The sequence below is a fragment of the Epinephelus lanceolatus genome, chromosome 15, assembly GCF_041903045.1.
Source record: "Epinephelus lanceolatus isolate andai-2023 chromosome 15, ASM4190304v1, whole genome shotgun sequence".
Classification (NCBI taxonomy): domain Eukaryota; kingdom Metazoa; phylum Chordata; class Actinopteri; order Perciformes; family Serranidae; genus Epinephelus; species Epinephelus lanceolatus.
This window is the reverse complement of record NC_135748.1, coordinates 17,448,769-17,472,967: the sequence shown is the minus strand read 5'-3', so window position 1 is coordinate 17,472,967 and position 24,199 is coordinate 17,448,769. Positions and strand designations below refer to the sequence as shown.

Below are 24,199 nucleotides of genomic sequence, written 5' to 3'. Positions count from 1 at the left end.
CAATGTTGCACTATTGGCCGTCAGGCTCCTTGGCTATACTTGACTGTGTACAGTATGGTGTATGGAGCGCAGCCAGGTCTGCTGGCAAAGGCCGATAAAGCTGCAGCCCAAGATCTAAGCTGAGAGACATGACTTGTCAAGCTGAAGGCCAAAGGTCTCTGAATATGCCAACTCGAGCATCGAGAGCAGAAACTGCAGCTTTGTGAGGTTCCAACACACAGAACTGACATGGATACTCAAAGCCACTTAAGCTCTTATACAGCTCCTTTATATACTGCACTCAGTGGCACAACAACCTAAATGTATGCATGTGCAAATGACATTTGAATTCTTCTTGCTTTTTGTGTGGATTTAAATAATTAAACGGCAGCTATTGTGCAGATTCTTTCATTTTTCAAGAATAAAATTGTATTTGGACATATCTGATGAAACACCATCTAAGCTGCCAGCCTCTTTGTGCGCAGTTCTAACGGCAGCGGTTGACAGACATTTGAGGGCTAAAGTCGCTAGAAGATGCACTGTGAACTATTGTGCGCCAATGACAGGAGCATGTCTCAGCCTTTACAAATATTGTTCCTGCTTTTCAAAAAGCCCATATTGTGTCGATTTGCAGTTTGAGACATCAGTGCCTTTACAACATTCAACATTTCTGAGGACCCATTGTATTTAAAGTTGAAAGGAAGCAAAATAAGTTGATTAGCTTGTACTCTGGAAATGGAAGCTAGTCAGCTTTTCTTGCTAACATTTAACACTAACGCTAACATTTAACTGATTCCTACTAGATGCTACAATTTTCTCATCTAGCACCTGCTGACTCGTTAGCAGCTCTAATGCAGTTAGTACTGTGTTCATCCCACGTTACTATATCTATTTCTCTTTCATGGGTTCAGTTGTGGTGATGGCACGTGACCAGCCCCCCAAAATTCACAGCATTTCAGTCCTGTAACCTCAGCTACGTTACTCGTAAATTAATGAATATGCAATGGTGGTCTGTGTGTTACAAATAATTTTTAGTGAGTTTCTATACAGATAAGTCGTCTTTCAAATCAACTCTCAGCTAAGTCCTGCCCTTGAATGCAGACTAGCCAGTCATAGCGTAGTATCAGCCAGCTCCAAACAGGGTTCGACAACTATACAGCTATGCTCCATTGACTCTCATTTTCAGGTTTGCTTTGTGGATGTCGAGCTCAACACTGTGCCTAATAATGATACTCTTTACCCAGTGGTTGGAAGAAGATATACATTTCTTCCCCGTTCCACGACCGAAATCAAACCTTGAAAAGTGTAGGGTTAGCTAGCTAGCTACTGAAGAAATAGCCTACTGAATGTGTACACATGCTTTTGCTTTTTTGAATGATTGTAACAGTGAATAAAGTCCAACCCTGCATTATTGGAACAGTGGAGAGATACAGGGAAACTTTGCCAGTTTTCAACCAGCTATGTGTCATCGCAGTATGTGCAGATGAAAGGTGTTTGGCTTCACCTGCATCTCCCTGCCTGAACACAGGGTGGCATGGGAGGGGCAAACACAATTCATCTGCACACACTGTGATGACACATAGCTGGTTCATAACTGACATGTATCCCTTTAATTCTATGGTCTATAGTCTTATCTTTTTGACCTATTTTCTCTGCTATGTGACTTTGACATCCTGGATATATCTAATGTATATTGTAGATCCTTCTGTTGCAGGGCTCAACAATAAGGATTGCCCGATTGCCCGATTGCCCGGGGCAAGTAAAACTCATGGTTGGGCATGTAAACTAACAACTCACTTGCCCGATCGGGCAAGTTGCTAAAAATAGTAAAAGTTAATAACTAATTGATAAAATAAATGTATTTTAAAACGTGCTCTTCGGCTCTGATGCAGCGGTCTCTCTGCCTGAAGTCACAGGCACAGCTGTGTAACAATGTCCTGCCCACAGCCCCCATTGATATTATTTTGCGTGACGGACGCTTCATATAATAACATAACAATATAGTATTTTTGGTGTTATGCCATCGTGTCATTTCTGTCTCTACATGGTCACGCGTTAACAATTCTCCTCTGCTCTCTGTATCACGCACGGCGGAGTTCCGCCACACACACAGATGAGCACGCTAGAGCGGCTCGGGCCGCATTTTCCTGACCAAACCTGACCCCGAGCCCGGTGCAGTTTGTCAGCTGACAAAGTTATTGTTATGGTAAATGTGTAAATAACCATCAACAGATTGCTGTTACGCACAGACAAACACGCTGCTCGCACAGCAGCGTAGCACGGCACTCCTGCTGAGCTTGTGTTGCGTTCAGGCGTTGTCACGTAAATAACAACTTCCAACACTTAAATAGGTCATAGCACAAAAGAGCAGCATGTCATGTGACTTTTTACTTTATTATATTCAATAAAATTGTATGTTCCTAAATCTTGAGACACTTCATATGTAAGCTAGACAGACATTTCACCTGCTCATTACTGTGCACACATGTACTGTAAGTACATAGTCCTAAAGAGCCCTTCTGGTGCCAGTAGATACATAGAAACATCCCAGCAGGCTGTGCTTTGCAAGCATACAAAAAAGTTTCACGCATGTGAAAATTATTTTTCATGCGTGTGCTTCACCTCTGCTGCTACAACTCCATCCTAGGGGAAACACTGCTGTGTGCGTTTTGTGCAACAGGTGGATGTGGTAGTCTACTGGTAGAGTAGAGAGAGAACTAAGTAGCGTTGAAGTACAGTAGAGCAGGGCAGAGAGATGGAAGCAAAATATATTAAACCTGGTGTTAATACAGCAGAACTGGAGAGAGGGGTGAAAAATAAACAGAGGTGGGCATGGCTCAAGTAGGGCGCAAAATTATAGACGGAGAACAATTGACAAATTTTTCACTTTAAGCCCTGACACTGTCATATTGGTGTAGGAATTAAGCTACAATACATGACATATGTTGTTTTAATTAATAAATACAGTGTGAATAAAGATTACATAACATAAAAATAACTGCAGTCTTTGTTATTTGATAGCCGCTTAAATTAAACAATTTTTATAGGGCAAGTAAAAACTGACTTTGGGCAAGTAGATCTCTGACCAACTTGCCCGACTGGGCAAGTGAAAAAAACACCTTAGCGTTGAACCCTGTGTTGGCTTCTCTCTGAAATCACTTTTTCTATTTTTCCAAAAATTTAAGATTTCTTCAGAGATAGCAGTTCGTGACAGCGGGCAGTACCAACATAATCAGTTGGAACCAAAAATTCACACACCCCTTGTTAATGCAGGAGCTGTTGTCACTGCAGAAAAATAAATAAAACCTTAATTTCTTTCTTTTGGTAATTCCAATTTTTGACCCAATAAATATACAGGTCAAAACAAACAGCAACAATATCCAGCCTAAAGTCCTTCCTCAGCAGAAGCATCATTTGTCTTTTATTAGATAACCCGAAACAGAGTGCATATGTAAACTGCAGGAGCACAGGGTGCATTATTATGGCTGTTGAGCCTCTGTGTTGTATAATGCACAGCATCAGTACTCCCCTCACACCTACCAACAAGCCTCCTCTATATTGGACACTGACCTTGGCTAGCGGTCTGGCATGCGTCCTATCCGTCTAGCCAACATACAATGTAAATGGGTTTCTGAAAATTAAAAATCCATGCTGCCCAATTCAATATAGGGCAGTGTCTCTGGGTAGAGGGGGGATATGCATTAGGGTGTAATGATATTAGCTACAGTGTAACTCCAAGACGTCTACTCTCCTGAGGAGATGACGAGAAGGCCCTTGAATACATACAAAGCTTCAATATGGCAGGGTTGCACAATACCACAACATTACTGAGAGACAGCCATTTATAGTTTTGATTAAGTAAGTATAAAAAAGGGGTATAAAATAACACTGGAGTGCTTAGTGCTTAACGGATCACAGATCAGTGCACTGGCCTATGCAACACGTAGAAGCTCGGTTGCCGAAACATTCATTCAATAGGAATTGAGAGGGGGCCACAAGGAAATATGGACAGCATTATAACAACAATATATAACCACCACACTGACGCCTTTTGTCTCTCGTCATCTGTTCTCACATTTTCTTGTTTCCTTGTCTGTTTTTCAGACTTCTTGCTAGAAAATATGGTTCGACAGTTCATCCTCCCACTACACTCCTGTCTCTTTCTATTTCATTCATATACTAATTTGCAACTGCAAATATGGTTTGATAGAAACATAATGCAGCCCAGATTTTTTTTTTTTCATCAGCGCTGTTTCTAAATGTCTGCCAAGTCACAAAGGGTTGATATTTAATTTACCTGCTAAATGTTCACTGTATGCCATTTGGTGTCACTACGATATCTGCTCATTTTAAGTAAAGTATGATTAAACTTTGTCATTTGAAACTCACAGCATGGAGAAGGTTATGGTCTTCGCTGAATACCGTAAAAGTGAATAGTGACTTCAAGGGCAAAACTGAAGTCCTGTGCTTTTTACGGCCAGCATCCACCCTCAACCACCTTTGCACAATTTATGGGAGTCACAAAAATGATGAATTCTCAACTGGGATAAATCAGTGAACATAATCCAGGCAGCAGTTATGTTTCCCATCAAAACGCACCCAGCAAAACAAATTAGCAGCATATAAATGTAATTTCTAGGAGACAGGTTTGCCCACTCACCCTTGCACTTTCTTCCCTCTCCATCTCTGTCCTCCTTGATACATCCCATACACTTCACCTCCCCCTACCCCTCTTCTATTTCCACCATTTTCTGTCTTTCTCACACTCACAGTGAAGTTCAGGGTCTTGGTGAAGGTTCGGTTAATGATGAAATGCTCCCTCTCACATTTGCTGTCGGTGAGTAAACCCATCCATGCATCAGCTGAAGGACGGGGCTCTTATTTTGACTTGCAAACAGCTGTGATTTCCTTGTCCCCACATGAGTAATGCAAAATGAGACAGACACCATATGTCAGACCTTGACTAGGCTTATTTTGAATTCTCATTAAAGGTTATATTCTCGGGGTATTGCTTTTCCTAATAATTTCATTTTGGGAGGTTTGAAGTCATGGAGTTCCTGTCAAGGTGAGTCCCGTGCCTTTTCAATAATGTTCATGTTTGTCCTCCCTGTCCTTGTTCTATAATGGCTATTACTCAGTAATGTCTTCTCATTTTTCCTCCGTGTCAAAGTCTGTTATTTTATGTCACAGCGCTTCCTCGTTCGCGTCTCCTCTCTGCTGTTTGGAGCTGTGTCTTCTTGTACATCATTGCAAATTTAGGGCATGGTCCATTTCATCCAACAACCCAAAGAAAGCCATAATTGATGCATCTTTTTAAAAAATGAACAATACCTTTGGCTTTTGTTCATGGAGAGTTACTGTGGAAAAAAATCATCTAAACACAAATACTCTCTAAGAGCTATTCAGTATGCTGACTGCACAGCTGTGCCTTCAGCATTTCAAGCTCTTATGCAGATTCTGTACTGTATGACAAACAAATGCTTGGGAAAGAGCGGTACTGAGAATACTGCTGCGTGACCAATTAGTTGTAAGCGCTACAAATTATTCAGTTAAAGCTTCAAAAGAACTTGAATTAACACATTCTTTAAAACTACACCAGGACTGTGACAAGGCATACTGGAAAAAAAAATCCCTTGACACCACCCGAAATCATAAATATCTATTTCATATTATGATGCCACCAGAGAGTGTCCAATAATCTTGTATGTGTTGAAGTGTGTGTTATTTTTTGTATATGTATTATGAGATATGGGGGTGAGGGTCCCAGCAGGACATTTTGCCCCTGGCTCAGCATTCTGCATAAAGACAAAGTGATAAGATGTTGAAATGTGCATGTTTGTACTCAAACTCTCTCTATCTTTCCCCCCTCACACCATCACACGCTGTCTCTCTCGCAGGACAGCAATTACCTGCAGGCAGTAAGGCCTTGGATTGCCTTGTAAATGCACTCAATTCTTCTCTGACAATTCTCAGAGCAAACACACATACACATAGATAAGGGCTGGGTGTTTAATTTAATTTCGGACACTGGTGACAGTATGATTCTTTGGTTTTATTAAAAGTTTCTAAATAGTCCTTTTTTGTGCATCAAAAGGTTTAAAGCTGCAGTACTCTATAGTTTTGTATTAACAATGGCTTGAATGACTATGTTTCATGTTGAAGACGTTGCTCATAATGACAAACCCACAAAGAATTACCCTCTGACTCTTCAGTTCCCCTCAGCTTTACACCAATTCCTAACTGGACATGATGCGAACAAGCAAACATCAGAATTTTTCCGATTTTCTCAATGAAGAATCTGCTATGTGTGTCAGCAAGCAGGCTAAGCGATGTGTCGCTTGCTTGAAAACTACTTACCATGGCTCTTTTTATTATACATCTTTGCAGACCTCCAACCTATTTTCAGAGCAACAGCACACCGTTCCTTAGGCTTAATTAGGGCTCAACAGGTTCCCTGAATGTTGCTGTCAATTTTTCGTGCTCCATTCGGCAGAGTTTGCCCGCTTGCTGTATGTTAGGAAGAGATGCTACACAGTGTTTTTGCTACTTTCAGCCAACTGTGTTGGTTTTACAGCCCACGACTTTGCCGTTTAGTTACCCTGAGCTCTCATCAGCCTCGTTAGTCTAACCTAAGCACACTTGTGTTTAATGTCAGGAAATCAAAGCTAATCAAAGAATAACTATACAAGATTAAGGCAGACACACTCTCTCTATATACATTTCTCTTTCTAACCATTGATTTTAAATTAACTGCAACACACACACAAACACACACACACACCCTTTTTCTACGGCTGGTCCCTCTCTCTGGAGAATCTAGGGACACCATGCTTCACCCTGTGGCTCTGTGCCCCTGATGCCCTGTGCAACATGGAGCAACACCATGGAGGTGCCTCGGGAGCTCCCTTCTGCCCAGCTACACATGAAATACTGTACACACACACACACACATACACACATAGCCTACACATGCACACATTCCCTGTCCTTCCCCCAGGCCTCTCCTCCCTCCGCCCGTCTCAGCGGGAAGGTCACAGGCACACAGTTATCGCGCTCGATTTGATTACGTCTTAATCCAATCAAGCAAAGCAGAGAGAGCACCATTGATTTTTCAGACAAAAAAATAATGCTTATTGGGCTTAGAGGCACATGGCCGATTCCTGGACAAGGTTAAGTCCCAGAGGGAAATATCATATCTGTCAGTGAGCCTGTCACTGAACATGTTTATGGGTTATTTCTGGAGTTACCCCGCTTGCTGCGAAATGCGACCGAAGCTGTCACCTCGTGTTGCAGTTACAGGTAATTTGTGGTCACTACTGTTTTGTGAGATTGTCAGTAACAGCAGACTCACATATGAAACCCAACAACAGATAATAGATGAAACACTTGAGCAATAATGACCAGCTATAGTTGCGGGAAAGGAATGATCCCTCAAATTGTGACCATGCAAAGAGAAAGACTCTGGCGTTAGAAATGAAATGGATGGAGACTTATGGTAATGATTTGCGCTTGGCGGTGGAGAACGAGACTGTCAGTAGTGCATGGACATTCAGAATGATATGTGTACACAGACTGGAACATTCAGTGAGATGTGAAGCAGAAGCAAGTGTGGTCAGTCAGCAATCTTAAGCTGTGTCCTTCAGCCTTCATGCTGTCAATCAGTCAGGTCAGTAAGGGTTACCTGAAGTGCATAAAGATGGCTGCCTCCTGGAATACATTTGTACACCAACCCCACACTGCGGTGCACTGAGCACTTGTGACAGTCTGTTATGTGCAGGGCAGCTGTTGCAGGCTTTATAACATGGGGCGTTGAATGAAGTCAAAAGGAGGAGGACGCTATCTTTATGTACAGAGATTTTGTCCATATGGAACCTAAAACCTGGCCCAGCACCGTTGCTTTGCCGAGATGAAGACTGAAGAACAGTGTGTCTGCAGCACAGCGTCGCCCCCGCTCCGCTTCCCACCCTCCCCAAACAGCAAAACAACAAGCCGGGAGATGACGATGACAAGAGCTATTGGGGAATGGCGAGGCCCACTCACCTTCTGGTTCACCACACAGTGTGCACTGTGATTCTAAACAAGGACCAAAGAGAGACAACAGGAGATTAATAGAGGCAACACATATGTGAAAGTCTGTTGGTGCATGCGTGTATGGGAACAAGTAGCGTCACCGTCCTTCATATAAAAATATTAACAACTGCTACTGAGGATTCAGCATCTTTTTCTCTTTCTGTCAAAAAAATAAATAAAAACATTAAAACTGAACAAATAACATGAAGAACAACGGAGCTTTTTTTTCTTTGCAGAGTGGTACCCATGTGCAGTATAGTAGAAACCCAGCCACCATGCATAATATGACCATCAGCCAAAGGCGGCTGCATAAAAAGACAAAATGATGCAGAGACAGGCGTCGAAGGGGGGGCAAAAACAAAACAAAATGAGAAATCATATTGCTTCAATTCATCACTGCCATGTGCAATAGATGCTGTATGCCAAAAATATGAACACACAAACCTGGCTGAGACTCAAAATTTAAATTACAGCAAAAAACAAACAAACATTGATTTATGATTGCACACTATCCATCATTTTTATTACTCACATTAGGAATGATCCTTTAATTCAAGGATATGCCAGACTTGACATGCATTGTGCATTCTCATGTAAATAAGTTGCTTATTATTCTCATGCAAACATAACACACTTGACTGTAAGCCTCAAAATCTAAATCAATATATGCGCTTTACTGTTAATGAAGTATCAATTTTTTCCCAGAAGCCAACGGAGTGTAGGCAGCCTCCAAGATTATTTTAAACAAACAATATTATTAAATGGCAGACAGACAGACACTGGGCATAATGAACAGAATGATGATGAAAATGAGCGTTATGTCCTCAGGCTTTAGTTTCCACAGATGGCCCCAAAACAGCTGTGGTGTGTCAGTGTTTGTCTCTCTTCCCTGACATAGCATAGGCCAAAAGAGGCCATGTTGGGTTTTGTTTTTTTAATGCAATAGCTCTCCTTCATCTAATCACTGCTAATTAGAGGCTTAATTAGATCTGCAGCAACCTTGGACTCATGACTGTCTGTCTGATTTAGGTGAAAAACAGTGAGACAGCTCTTTTGATGGGTCAAAAGCCTGCGTTCATGTGGGATACACACACAACAAAACATGTCCATAAATTCTCAAAACACTAAAGTGCTGCCATTTCTACCTCAGTTTCCCAGATGACCTTGCTCATGGGCAGAGTGCAGCGCGGACAGCTTGGCAGACCAGCGGAGAGCTCTTTTAAAGGTTTGTTGTCGCTGTCAGTCTGGGCAGTGTCACAGCCTTCGCCGCCATCTCATCACAAAACTGCCACGCTGGTTCTTGCCTTGGCACCGCGGCTGCATTTGGCTCCTCTAAACTTTCAATCCTCACTTCAGAACACCTCTTCTATTTTTCTATTTCCAAAATGCTTTTCTTCAATTGAACCAAAGTGCAGAGCAAAAAGCAATGTACTAGGATTCAGCGTCTGTTGTGATCAGACAATGATGCACGCTCACACTACAGACAAACTGAGAACACTGAGGACTGTAAAGACGATTCCACTGAGAAAATCCAGCTGTTATTGTCATTTTGCAGAAGTAAGTGCATTGTGCTGTAACTTTATTTGTTCTCCAGTGCTTCTGTGGGTCCGTGGCGGCTGGGGTCTGTGGGGTTGAGCCACACACAAATGGTCTGGGTGGCAGTGCAGTGGCAGACAGCTGAAGCCTGGAGAGAATTTACCAGTTTAATTAGTCTTTTTTACTTCCCACTCCCTACAGTATAATTCCACAGAGTCAAAGCAATTGGCTCTATTAGTTTGTCCTGCCTGCTTAAATTTAAAGTGCTCTTGAATTTCCCTGTGTGGAGCCCATATTGATCTTGGTCAGGCTGTTTTTACAGTATGGGAACTGTTCTTGGATAATTCTCATTTGCTTTCCAATTGGAGGTGTAAAGTGGCTGCCAGCCTTTAGCCGTCAACTAAATTTATTACGCTTCCGCTTTTGAGGATAAGAGGGAAGAATCTGATGCTAATTTGAGTCACTGTGGAGTATGGAGTCAAGGAGTTGCACATTTGGTAACTTTTCATCTGTATCTGAGACTAATCTAGAGGCATGCTAGCAGCTCTGTGAGGCTGTAATTAGACACAACTGTGCTTTGAACTAAATGCCAACAGCAGCATGCTAACATGCTCACAATGGCAATGTTATAATGCTGATGTTTCACAGGTAGGCTAATATTTATCATGTTCTCCATCTTAGTTGAGCACATTAGCATGCTAGCAGCTGCTTATTAGCGGAGGTGGGACCAAGTCATTGTTTTGCAAGTCACAAGTAAAGCTTAAGTCTTTCACTGAAGTTCCAAGTCAAGTCCTAAACCTTTCGTTTCTAAAACTGAGTCATAAACAAGTAATAATGCACTATTCACCAAATGTAATGCCATTTTAACAACACAGGAACAACATATTAAATTCACTAAAACCATGAATGCTTTTTAAAATTTGTATTAACTTGTTAAAACAAGTGTGACAGAACTTAATCATAAAAATAAATTAGTAAAATTAATTAATCAGTACCACAATAGAATCAAATGTGTATGTTTCTGTCCTGCTTTGGTGTATAACGTTAACGTTAATGTTGTAAAATAGCAAAAACAAATCTTTAAGCATCTGGAAAGGTATCACTTATTTTCAAGTCGAAAGGCTCAAGTCCAAGTAAAATCACAAGTCACCGATGTTACAGTCCAAGTCCAGTTGCAAGTCTTTTTTGATTTTGTTGAGTCTAAAGTCATTTGTGACTTAAGTCTGACTCAAGCCTGGGTCATGTGACTTGAGTCCTCACCTCTGCTTCTTAGCACTGAACACAAACTACAGCTGAGGCTTATGGGAATGTCTTTTGCAGGCAAGTATTCAAATAAAAGTCATTAAAATTCATCCTGAGGGCAACAAGAATGTCGTGACAATCCATTCAATTTTTAACAATAAGGAGAAATAGTGAAATATAAAAACAGATCAAACATCAGGCTGTGAATGAAATGTAACTATATATCCTAAGAGCAAACAATAAAACACTAGGTATTCATATCCTTATTTGAAGGTAAAACCATGGCCAAATGGAGGTGTTTTCCGATTTGCACAAGTACCTAAGACACTGAAAAGGTTTTCAAGCAACTGCATGAACTGCACAGTCATCTCATATAAGGAGCAAACAGACAGGAGGCACAGAGAAAAGGAAGCTGTGAAATACCAGACTTTAAGACTAAACATAGTGACAAAATTTTTGCATTAACATTAAGCTCAAGTGCTTTATCGTAGGCAACGGGACTTGTTTGAGTTTCTTGAAGATGTTTCACCTCTCTTTCAAAAAGCCTGCGACCCTGCACCAGAAGCTTCTTGGATGAGAGGTGAAATGTCTTTAAGAAACTCAAGCACTTCCACTTACCTACGATAAAGCACTTAAGATTATCATGACCTGGGTGACTGAGAATATTTACCAACATATTTACATCAAGCCAAATACCAAATAGATTATCAATACTGCATTTATCACGCTTCATGAGAGGGAACCACAAATGCAGATCAATACCATTGACGCAATAAGGACATAAGAGGTGGTTTATAATCAAATGTCAGTCTATTTCAGTATACTAATCCAGTCATTCTCAACCAGGGGTTCAGGGAACCTAAGGGTTCCTTGAAGGAGTTCCAGGGGGTCCCCAGAAAAATGGGGAATATTTTATTTTCACTATTTAATTTACTACAAGTGAGCCCACTGTGAGTAAAAGTCGTTCTCATCATAGGTTTCACTTCCTCCACTATCTCCTCAACTGTAGTTGACAGCTATAGAACTCTGGTCTCATATCCAAAATCTTTTCAGATGGAGGTCCTTGGAGTTAAGTCTTTTCAAATGGAGGTCCATGACTTAATGTGTATAAATCTAGAGGACCTTGACATGAAAAAAGGTTGAGATCCACTGTACTAATCTCAGTTACCGTGCTTCAAAAGTAGAGCAGAACTGGACGCTGACCTCTTGTTGGTTGTGAATAAACTAACACAGAGATATTCACAGCGGTCTGTGAGGTCCCGCGGTATCAGCCCATCTCCAAACACAACATACACAGGGAGCAAATCCTTCGCCTTGATCTGATAATGTATTCATCCATAATTAAAGCCTTCATTTCCATATCAGCGCGGCTTGCTCACACCTTCACTGTTGGCTGATTTCTCTTTTACCCTCGCTCATTCTCTCACTCTCACTATCTTTTCCCAGTTCATATATGATGTGTGAGAGATACAGGTGCTAATTAGCTCGTGCTAAGATTGTTCTTGGCATTTTCGCAAGAATGTTACGTCTCTGAGAAAACACGAGGTTATATAAAGCAAGGCGTGATAGCACAGGTGTGAGGGCAGAAAAACTTTATTTAGGGAGTTGGTGCATTTCCTAATGACTTGGGATTTACTGCAACAAACAGCCCATAAGCTCGGTTTGTTCTATGTTGGGCAGCGCACACACTATGAGACACAAGTCAAATAAAGACTTGTTTATTGGACTGAGTCAATAGGTAGTCAATAAAGGGAAGTACACAGTAATGTACAGCTCGCACAGATGTGCACTGACACAGATGAACTAACACGATTGTGTGCTCACAGGCATGACCACACATAGATAAACTGACTCACACAATTATACTCGAACAAATCACAAGAACATCACACTCCCTCGCCCCCAGCTTCTAGCCTCATCTATGTGGACGATCACCAATTTCAGTTTACCTTCCCCTCGACTGGCACAATCCATCTTCAGCAGGGCCCCCTGCGTATATGCAGCCTCCCGCTGGAGCTGATCTAGCACTTCTCGGAGGAGACATGGTGCTGAGCGCAGGGCTGGAGGAGAACTCATCAGCCCGGCAGTATAAGCCCTGCCTGCCTCTTCAGGGGCTAATTACACTGCATTGTCACACACATTCATGTGGAATACTGCATACACACACATTATGCATTGTATGTGAACGAGCTTGGTTGTAAATATGAATGTACACGACACCAGTAATACTTTATGGAATCAGTATTTATGAATCACTACAGTCCAGGCTTCAAGGGACCATTTGACATTTTGGGAGACGCTCTTTTCTCTTGCCTTGCCGAGAGTTCGGGGAAAAGATTAATACCACACTCCTGTCTGCTCATTAAAGGAAATCTTCACCACCTTTTATGTGTATGTCCAGTCAGTGTTGATGGTAAATGTGGACCATTAAGGCAATGAAATCCTTAGGGTGTGCTATATTTACAGAGAAAGCTGAGGTCAGCAGCTGCAATTTCCGTTGTTCTTCCTTTATCCAGAGCCGTCAATTGACTCAACAGTGACGTAGTTGGAAGGAGGAAGAATTACAAGCTATTTTAGCTTGGATAGGGGATGTGTTCTAGATGGTGCTCAAAAACAGAACTTCCTTGATCTGTTTGCAAACAAGCTGTGTCTCCAACTGCAAAAATGGCATCCCAAAATAAGAGTGCGCAGGGACAGTGGGTTTTGCTGTTACAGTGTTTGACTGACTCGGATATTCAGCCACATTTATTCGAGCAGAGTATACAGCTGAACAGTTGCAGTGGAGAAAGGCTGAGGTAGCCATGCAAGAGGATATGCAAGGCGGGGACCCTCCAGAACCTGAGATGCCGAGAGCAAACACCGACTGGTGGTACCTTTGCTCAAATAGCCCTCTGATGCCAACAGAAACAAAATCATTCTGCTGCAATGAATTTCAGCATGGTCAGTTTTTGTTGAATGCTGTCGCAGACACCAAGACAGTAGCAGAGTAACATGGCTGCTGAGTATGAGAGCCTGTGTCTGCGTTACTATACTTGGACATAAGTATGCTGGAGACCTTCTTCATCTTGGTTCATGCTGGTTCAGACTATGAAGCCTCCATGTATTTATTTATAGGCTACACTAGATTTTGTCTGGGGGTCAGTGCATCCTGGTACATGAAGGCATTGCTGGCACAGCTCCATGAGCAGGAGAACACTGCTTCCTGGGTCAGTATAGCACACACTGAGGAATTTATCGCTTTAAGTGACTGCTTTTACCATCAGCACTACTTGGACATCTACATAAATGGTGGCAAATTTTCCCTTAAAATATAAAGCTACAGCCAGCAGCCAGTTAGTTTAGCTTAGCATAAAAACTGGAACCACTTAGTGTATTGTACAGATTATCAAACAAGATATAACATGGTAACAGATCATGAATCAGAGAACTACAATCATCCCTTTATAAGACCAGACAGGGAGTTAGCACCTCAATATAGTACAAGAAGCTCGGCGTCAAAAATATTCAGAATGTTCCCATCTTAGATGGAAAACAGCAGGCGTCTGACATCAAACAGCAAGTGTTAAAATCAAGCCAGCCATCAGTGTTGTGGATGTAGACAGTGTGAGAACACTACAAACAGCTTTACTGGTGCGAGAGCTCCAAAACAAGGTGCATCACAATAAATGGTTAAAAAAGAAAAAGCTTTTAGTTGGCCCCTGTGGCTGCGCGTAGACGAGGCAGTGGGCGTTCAGTGTGACGCGAGTGCAGGGATCTAGGCACGACCTTCAGTTACAGACAAACACTGTCATTCGGCAGCGAGTGAAAAGCCATCACATGTCAAGATGCATCCCCTGTCTGTTCAGGAAATCTGTGTGTTCATGTGTGTGTGCGTGTGTGTGCGTGTATGTGTTGTTATGAGGCCATTGATGCTAACCCAAGCCCAAGCACATTTAACTGCACTGAGAGATTCATACCACTGCTGTCTAGATTATTGCAGTTGCTGAGGATTTATGTCGTGTTTGCAAGTGACTGAGGTTAATTTCTCTATAGATGTATGACTACATCTGGTGTGAAAGACGTATTAACTCATTACTAGATCAATTGACACTTAGAGTAAGTAGAGTCTGTGTGTGTATATTTATGACTTTATATTATCTTCCCCTGTGGCAGCCCTGGCTACTATAGAGGTCTCTAGATAGTTAGGTAATGAAGCCTGGGGACCAGTGTTGGCTTTCTGACTAATATCACCCTCCCTCTGGATAAGGAAGCCGTTTTCATGTTAGTGCTTTCATCATCAGCTTCAAAACAGTGGTGTTTCTCTGTCTAACAAACAATCTTTGTCTGAGCACAAAGAAAGCCATTAACCAGACAACAGCCAAAAGTTACACTCTGTCCTTTGGCAAAGTTCAACAGTAATTATCTACAGCTGATAGAATCCACCACCAACAGCATTCTGTCATTTCAACCAATGCAAGCTGGCATCAGCACTAGCTAACAATAAAAAGTTTGCTGAGTGAATGTTTTTTACGTTACTGCTTGCTGATAATAATGATAGGTGGTGATGCAGTGGTTAGCATTGTCGCCTCACAGCAAGAGGGTTCCTGGTTTGAACCCAGGGTGGGGGGTTTGAACCAGGAACCTGTGTGGACTTTGCATGTTCTCCCTGTGGGGTTTTCTCCGGGTACTCCGGCTTCCTCCATGCCGGTTAGGTTAATTGGTAACCCTAAATCACACCGTAGGTGTGAATGTGAGCATGAGTGTTTGTCTGTCTCTATATGTTGGCCCTGTCATAGTCTGGCGACCTGTCCAGGATGTACCCCGCCTCTCGCCCAGTGTCACCTGGGATAGGCTCCAGCCCTCCCAAAACCCTCAAAAAAATAAGTGGTTACGGAAAATGGATGGATGTTTGCTAATAATAGAGCAAGGATTGATGAAGATTTGAAGAGGGATTTGATTACTTCAAGGCTCAGGAAATACAGATACCAACTTAGCGGTACTGCTAGCTCATCTAATACCACAGATCTAGCTAACGTTACAACTCAGCCAAGGAGAACGCTGTTAATGTTTATAAGTCATGGTGTCGCAAACACAAACTTTTATCTATGAGTAGATGCCCTCTTCCTTCTGTGTGCTGATACAGTGGGTGGGAGTAGTTTGGTGATAAGAAAATAGTTCCTACATGAAACTGAACACACAAGGTCTTTGGATTATCTTGAGTAACCGGGTCATAATTTCTATAAAAGACACATTGCTGTTGAGTTTTTTAAACGTCCATTTTTTGACGCTTGAGCACCACAAGTCGAGTGCCATCTAGTTCCACTGAATTGAATTTGAGAGAGGTCATCTCTATGGCGGATATCTCCAATACTTGGCAACTCACACCAAAACTATCTAGATTGGTAAATAGCACTACAGGTAAGAGAGAAAATATGTATTTTTAATTTTGGCTTTTGGCCAGGTGACTTTCCCCTTAAAGAGTATCTTAATACCAGGTTGCGAAGCAGTTTTTCGTTGTTTTCCCAGGTTAAAAGTTAAAGGTCAAGTCTGCTCTTTTGCACCACAAATCACACGCAACAGCGACGTCACAGTGTAGCAACACACCACTTAGGCATCACTGCAACAGGGTGAGAAACCACTGGAGGGCAGCATAAACAAGATTTCCAAGGGGTTCAAGTTATTCTTTAAAGTTGGTTTCAAGTAAGTGCATATCTGAAAGTACCTTATGCAGCGCTTTTTATATGGTTGAGTAGGTGTGGAAGGACTCAAAACAGCTTTGCAGTGAAATCATTTCTAAGTGCTTTCTACTATATATGTAATCTATAAGTGCATCAAAAGATAGTATATGGATGTGAAACTACTTACACAGTACATGAATGGACATATAATAATGTGTGCCTCTTTGTGTCTATGTCCCTGCACAGTGAAGTACTGTGTGTAGGTAGACACACTGTGTTCCCACTGAAGGTGTTTGTACATGTGAGCAACATTTCCTTTAGCAGTTTGTATCCCATACTGGTCCCTGAGCCCCACACTAACAGCCTGACTGTGACGATAAGAGGCAAGAAACAGACAGGGAGCATGGAAGGGATGGATTTGGGCGGACGAAGGTAAGAGAAATTCAGAAAAAAAAGAAGAGGAGGTAAAACATCTCATCGTTTTTCTATCAACCCCAAGGGCCCTGGGTCAGATTAATAGGTGGCTTCTCTTACCTCCTGGGAGGCAAGGGGAGTCGAGAGGAGTTGAGAGGAAGAGGGAGATAAATATTTTAGGGAGGAGGAGTGGATTGAACGTCTAAGTCTCAGGCCATATTTAAGTGATTTGAAGCTCCTAAACTGTGCTGAAGTGTGGATGATAGAAGAAGAAGACAGGTGGATGTGTGGGGAAGGGGAAAGACAAGTGAGGCTGGACAGATGGAAAAGGATGGAGGGCCAAAGAGAAAGAGAGAGCTGTACAGACAGAAGTAGACAGAGGGACTTGTGCGGAGAGGATATTGATGGCCTCCTTCACGCCCCAGCAGCCCTCTGTCTTACTGGAGCATCTATCAGGAACGCTCAGCCCCGTAGATGGCCATATTGACACCTGCTGACAGAGGAAGGGGGGCGTAGACGCCAATGACACGTCCTTCCCCTACATCTGCACGTCCTCTTTACTCACTCCATCCTCCCATTATCGTTCCCTCTTCACTCTTCTCCAGATCAGAAGTGACAATCTTTGTCTGCCTCTGTGTGTTCAGTTGGCAAAGGACGTGGCACAAACAGCAATGTGATGTGAGTCAGTTATTTTTAACTGTCCACAGTGCATCCAAGGTCAGCCGATGTCAGATTGTGAAAGATATGTGACAAGTTGGGGGCTTTAGGCTATATAATTGAAGTTATTTGCAGGTTCAAAACAGGTTTAAAGCCTTTCACCTCATAAGCACAGAGTTCCTAAACATGTAAATCATACTAAACTGAGTGTGATACACTGCGCGTTGGTGCATTATGTTCCGTGACAGTCTTGTCACCTGGCAGACACCTTTTGGGTCGCAGTCAATTCATATTCAATTTAACCCACTAGAAACTGCAGTGCGTGTAGCATTTTAACATAAATCTGAGAGAAGAGTGTCAGACATCTACGCCCATCTTTCACTGCATATAACATTGCCACCAGGTAAAACCTTTACAAGAATCATGTCACTTTATGACGCAGAATATAAAGGAGCTGACAGAGATAAAGCTCTCTGGGTTTTACAATAACAGATGGTGGAAGAAAAGTGTTCATAGTCTTTGTTAAAGTTAAAAAGAAATATTTTAAAACAGATATAAAGCTGCTCTGTGGAATTATTCAGCCTGCTCTCACAGAGAAAAATGGCCATACAGGTCGACTGTAAAAGCAGCTTATTAGGACACATGTTTACTGTAAGGCTGAGCACTCTAGTGGTCATAGTAATCATTACGGGAGCAAAGAAGGAAGTGAAATGATGTAGTATAAAAAGCGACAAGGTTTGCATAATGTTGTATAAATGCTGTGTTTCACACAACTCAGACCTCCTGCTACAAAAAGGTACAATTGAACACCACTTAAAGTCAGAGTTCCTACTTGTAAACTCTCCATGAACAGCTGTCTGAAGCCATGCAACAATGGTAGCACCCATGGAAGAGCACATTGCAAATGGTAAACCACCAACTAAAAGGCAACGTTAAGTACATTTGTCTGCATTTAATTACTCATTCATTTTCTGTGACCACTTATCCTATTGGGGGTCGTGGGGGAGCTGGAGCCTATCCCAGCTGACATGGCATGGCATGACAGGCGGGGTACACCCTGGACAGGTCGCCAGACTATCACAGGGCTGACACATAGCAACAGACAACCATTCACACTCACATTCACACCTATGGCCAATTGAGAGTCACCAATTAACATTAGCATGACTTTGGACTATGGGAGGAAGCCGGAGTACCCGGAGAAAACCCACACAGACATGGGGAGAACATGCAAACTCCACACAGAAGGGCTCCCCAACCCTGGGGTTCAAACCCCCCACCCTGGGTTCGAACCAGGAACTCACTCTGCTGTGGGGCCACAATGCTAACCACTGCTCCACCGTGCCACCTGGTGTATTCAAAGTATTGTATTTAATGTATTTAATTAAAATAATTATGTATCTAATTAAAATAATAAATACCATCATATGTTTCTAAATGTAAAAGCGCCTTAAAATAAAATGTATAACGGTGTCCGTTGCCTCATGTGTCATTTTTCTTCTGTTTTGTTTGTACATGTAAAGTTGCTGCACTGCTAAGACTTCAATTGCGTGTACACTTGCCAAAGAAACATCAGTTAGTCACGGTCAGCCATGTTTTTTGTTTGCCATCAAGCACCTGGAACCTTTGACGTGCTAACGTTGCTCAACGTTGACTCTTTTTAATAACAAAGTAGCGTAGTATACTAGTACGTGAAGAATAATACGCTAGTTATGTAGGTGACAAAACCTTTAGATTAATAACAAAAATACTTATTTAAAGCCAAAACATTATGTTTTTTACTCATGTGTCTGTTGCCTAAACCTAACCATGAAGTTTAATAGCGTAACGGTGACACTTATGACTCACTAAAAATATGTAGTGGCATATTTTTTCTGTAGAGACTCTGCCTTCTGCCTGTATTTTTTAATTGTCTTCTTATTGTCTGCATTAGGGACATTTATAGGTGTGTATCCCCACAGCACTTAGGTGAGGCCGGGGCTTCATATAAAGAAGCAGGTGCCAGACCGTAGTTAGCAAGCATCCTAAAGAAAGCGCCAAAAAATGCATCTGTACTGAGGCAAAATGCTAAAGGCGTTGGCTTTTACTTTCACTTTTGCTAGCTTTTACTAACAGTAACCAACAATCCTGCACAGTATACCTTTAAGGATGTGTTAAAAACTGCAACCATTAGTACAGTAATATATGCGTTTTTGGAAGTCAGTGGAAATCGACCTTTTCTGTCGTTTAGGCGTAAGAGAGTTTTTGAATTATCAGAACATAAAGCACTAAAATTAATTTCACAGTGAAATGTTGTAGCTTAGCACCTGTAACTACAGTGATTCACAGCATGTATTGAATTACTTACTCAGTATAAACAGTATAGCTCCAGAATATAAATATCCGAGGAAGTCAGCTTCCTGAATCGACTAAAATAAGGCTGAACTGAAGCCAAGCCTACAGAGCATCACTGTTTCTTTATGTGCTTCAGTGACTCATCATTTTAAAAATCCTCCATTCATGAAACGCACTCCATCCTACAAACCCCACTTTCACTGGGAAAATCATTAAGACTGTATTATTACTACAAATGTAATGAATTGTAAAAGAAAAATCTGGGGTTGATGTCTCATAACTGTTATTGGTAGAAATCAATAAATGTAATCATTGTCAAGCTCTATTGCAGCTCAGTGCCTCTAACATGTGTACAGCATTGTGCTCAATAACAGCGGATGAAGAAGCAGAAAAGAGAGTCTGTCAAGCATGAAAGTAATCAGCAAGGTCAGTGACAGTGGGACTGGGGCTACTGTCGATTATTCTTATTCATTCAGACATTTTAGTTTAGTAGCTACAAAGCAAACAAGACACAGAAAGGACAAAGTGGGAGAAGAGGGGAAAACACAGAGACAGGGAAGTGCAATGTGTGTGTGTGTGTGTGTGTGTGTGTGTGTGTGTGTGCAAGGGGTTCTCTGCAGGCATGTCTTTTTTGCCTCTTAAAACAAGTGAAAAATATGACTATATTTGTTTCCAATGGCGTTGTCCTTGATTCAGCAATTTTCAATTAAGGAGCAAGGCAAGGAGATGCAAATCACTACATTTGCATCAAGGAAATGAGACTTGATTGAAGTAAGTAATTGGGTTTGAATTGGAAACTCATCTCACTGCAAAGGCAGAATTTGTCAACTGTTGAGAGAAAAATCAGATTTTCCGGTGCAACACTAGAAGAAATTGACTCATTAAGATGAACGTGTTGTGGCGGAAAATATTTCGGCTGAGTGACGGTGACAAACATCAAACATCACAATTAGGGCTGTTTGTCATAATTTACTCTCCAGATGTGTCCGTTACATGGAGTAACAAGACTGACTTTTCAGCCATGCTAGCAGTTCTGTGAGGCTGCACGCCTCTAGTTATGCATCTTGGCATGCTTACTTTGTTAATTAGCATTAACACAAGGTGCAGCTGAGGCTGATGGGCTTGCCATTAATTGTGCAAGTTACAATCCAAAGTATTGGATAAATTGAAATTTTACCCTGGTGGCAGGAACGTCAGGGGATTGTAGTACCCAACAATGTTTCCTGAAAATGTTATAAGCCATGACAATGTAATGAAATTTCCAATTAAGTTTATCAAAAATGTAATAAAACCCAAAAATGTAATAAAATCTTGACTGATACTGTAATAACATTTTTACCAATACCTACACTGTTCTAATAATGATCCTTGCACACTGACCAGTCACCATGGGTATGGACAAGTTCATTTCCCATTGGTAGGTATTTTAGTTTACATTTCCAAACATGAAATCGGTGTCAAATGTTAATGTTTGCAATAGGCTTACATAATGCTAACAGTATTATACATTTTGCATACTTGCAAGCTTAAAATTTCTTTTAAAAAAGCTTTAAAATACTTTTCACACCATTACATTATTTGTCAAAACTATAACATCATTAGCTCTGAAAAAAACCCAAAAAACAGAAAGGTAGTACATTATCTGTAATAGTGTTATTACAATGTCAGTCAGGAAATGCATTATTGGTCATTATTGGGTTACATTTTAGATCAAGTTAGGTGCAAATTTTATTGCAAAATTTAATGGCAGTTCACAAATATATCAACCTCCTGGTGGTGCTGAAGGAAAAGTCAGGACACCACCAAACTTGCATTGTATTACCACCAGCATCAAGTACTGTCAAGTAATGGCATCAAACATCTGGTTAGAATTTGTAATGTTGTTTACTTATTCTTTGATGAAATAGTTAATGAAATAATAGATGATTTAAATTAATAATTCACATATTTTCAGTTATTCTATTTAGGTAAAGTTCTTCTGCATCTTCTTGTGTGCAGGCAACATTTAACATTTTGGATCTTTGGTTTTATCTGTTAAGTAAAAATATTATTAGTATTGCTGTATTAGTATTAGTATTGCTGAAAAACATGTTCAAATTACTCCATGTAAGATATAAAAAATACACTGATTGGCACTGATACACAAACTCAGAAAATGCTACCCAGCCTCAATCACAAACCTCAGTTTTGAAATCAATTAATCTAAAGTTCTGTCAGTGAACAGCAGGCACTGTGGCCTGTGGCCAGAAATAAAATGCAGTGTTCCAGTAATCAAAAGGAGAGAAGAATTAAAAAGTGAACTGCTTAGTTCTAAGATTAGCCACTATAAGCTAATAGGGGTGTCATGATACCAGAGTTTGAAACTTTGATACAATCTTACTATCAAAAAAAAAAAAAGAAAAGAAAAAAAAAAGAAGTACAGAAGACAAAAAAAGTCCTAGGTACATAATATAGACATTTTTTTTTAAATTTACAACTTGCAAACAGTGCTGGTACAGAATAAGTCCCAGAACACACACCTCCAGTCAGATATTGGATGGTGGGTTTGTTGCCACAGAGAATGCCGTAACAGCCAAAGGTTGAGGACCAGTTTATTGTCTTCCCTGTTGTTTCATCTATGCAGCCTTCAAAATCTGACCCTAAATCTTTTTTTTTTAATAGTTTCTGTACTTTTGATACTATCAAATGTATATTTAACAGAGATTGTGTCATTTTAAACATATGGTATCAAAAAAGTATCAAAGTATCAATACTTTTGATAACCTTACAAGCTTCTGGTCATACCAGACAAAGTAAGCCTATAGCAGAAAAAACCCTGAGTGTACTGAATCTTCCACAAGTAAATTAGCAGTTAGCATGTAGCTTCTGCGTATCGATCTTTTTACACACCACACACATGCAATTAAGGTAGGCTGCGCAGGGTTAGCCATAGTACAATGCTCCTAGAGCAGTGTGGGGTTCAGTGTCCAACTAAAGGACACCTGGGCAGTTCCCAGAAGGAAACCGGCACCCCTCCAGCTGCCAGTCCACACTCAATACTTGGTCCACACAAGGACTTGAACCTGGTGACCCTCAAGTCCCCACAGACTGAGCTACTGCTGCACTACAAAACAACGTTGTGTTTTATTGATTAGAAATTAAACTTTTCATTTACACAAGCACAATGTGTTATTTGTTATTCTGTAAAAGGTTAAAGCTTCTCTTTATTGTGATGATGTTGCAGCAATGACTCAGGAGATATGTGGACATTTGAAAGAAAATCATTATTCACTGTTTACTTCACTAACTTAAAACTGTCCTTGGTATTGCAACATAAATACACAGGACATTCCTCAAACCCAGTGCCCTTCCAAACCACCTGTCTCCAACACCAGACAGACACACACACTCTCTCATGTGTCGGGATATGAGAAAGGGGCTGAAGTGTGTGTATATACACGTATGTATGAAAGTGTGTGTCTGACTCAGAAGCAATGGCACTGTGTCACCGCACTCATCAGTCCAATCGCTCTCCCTAAGGATGATGTCATTGGCACCGAGTCTGGCTGGTGGCCCACTGGACTGAGGGGACCAACTCTCATTATCTCCTGTCCAGATTTATAGGGCTGCCGTGTTCATATTTTACACCGGGGGACACGGAGGGGACAGAGGGAGGCAGGGAGGGAGAGAGATGGAAAGACGGGGAGAGTGGGAGCGACTGAGAGCATTCACTGATAAATCACCCCGCCTGACTATTCACTCTTTAAAGAAAACTCTTCTGGCTATCAGCACTCTCGGCAGCATCAGATATCAAAGTGTGTGTGTGTGTGTGTGTGTGGTATTGCTCTTTAGACACCATATGCTGTCACTACTGACAGAAACACAATTCACTTTGTAAAACTCAGAGACATCGGAGGCAAAGACATGCCAATTTGATTTCTGTTTATTTCTCTCTGTTTCTCTCTCGCACACAACTTACAGAGGTTGGCATCTCTGCAGATGAGTTGTGAGTCATCTCGTGTGGTAAACAAACACACATGCTACTCACACACTCGTTCATTCACTCAATCACAAACCTGCTGTCTTGCCAATCCCATCCTATCAAAAGAAACTTCAAACGGCCAAACTCTCCGTGTGTTGGATGCAGATGTAACAGATAATTTTGGCATAGCCAGGAAACACCTCCCCCACACTCCCTCTGTCTCTCTCTCCATGTCACCAGGATGTCACAACATTGTTCCACGTGATTGGATGTCTGTGTAACGATGAAAGATTGGCACCCGGCATCTCCGCACAACAGATTTCTGAAGCTTCACACCTGCTGCTTTTGG

The 24,199-nt window shown here is 41.4% G+C and overlaps 1 protein-coding gene across 9 annotated transcripts in view; it reads right to left on the bottom strand.

The window, feature by feature from the left end:
- LOC117267164 (disks large-associated protein 2) overlaps nt 1-24,199 on the bottom strand; it is a 221,183-nt gene that overhangs the window by 105,548 nt on the left and 91,436 nt on the right. For 6 of the 9 annotated variants that reach the window (XM_033642876.2, XM_078174999.1, XM_078175000.1 and 3 more), the window contains one exon: nt 8,020-8,052. The exons of the other annotated variants lie outside the window; for them this stretch is intronic. In XM_033642876.2, coding sequence (XP_033498767.2) covers nt 8,020-8,052 — 33 coding nt within the window. The remainder of the gene's footprint in view (nt 1-8,019; nt 8,053-24,199) is intronic. 9 annotated transcript variants of the gene reach the window in all.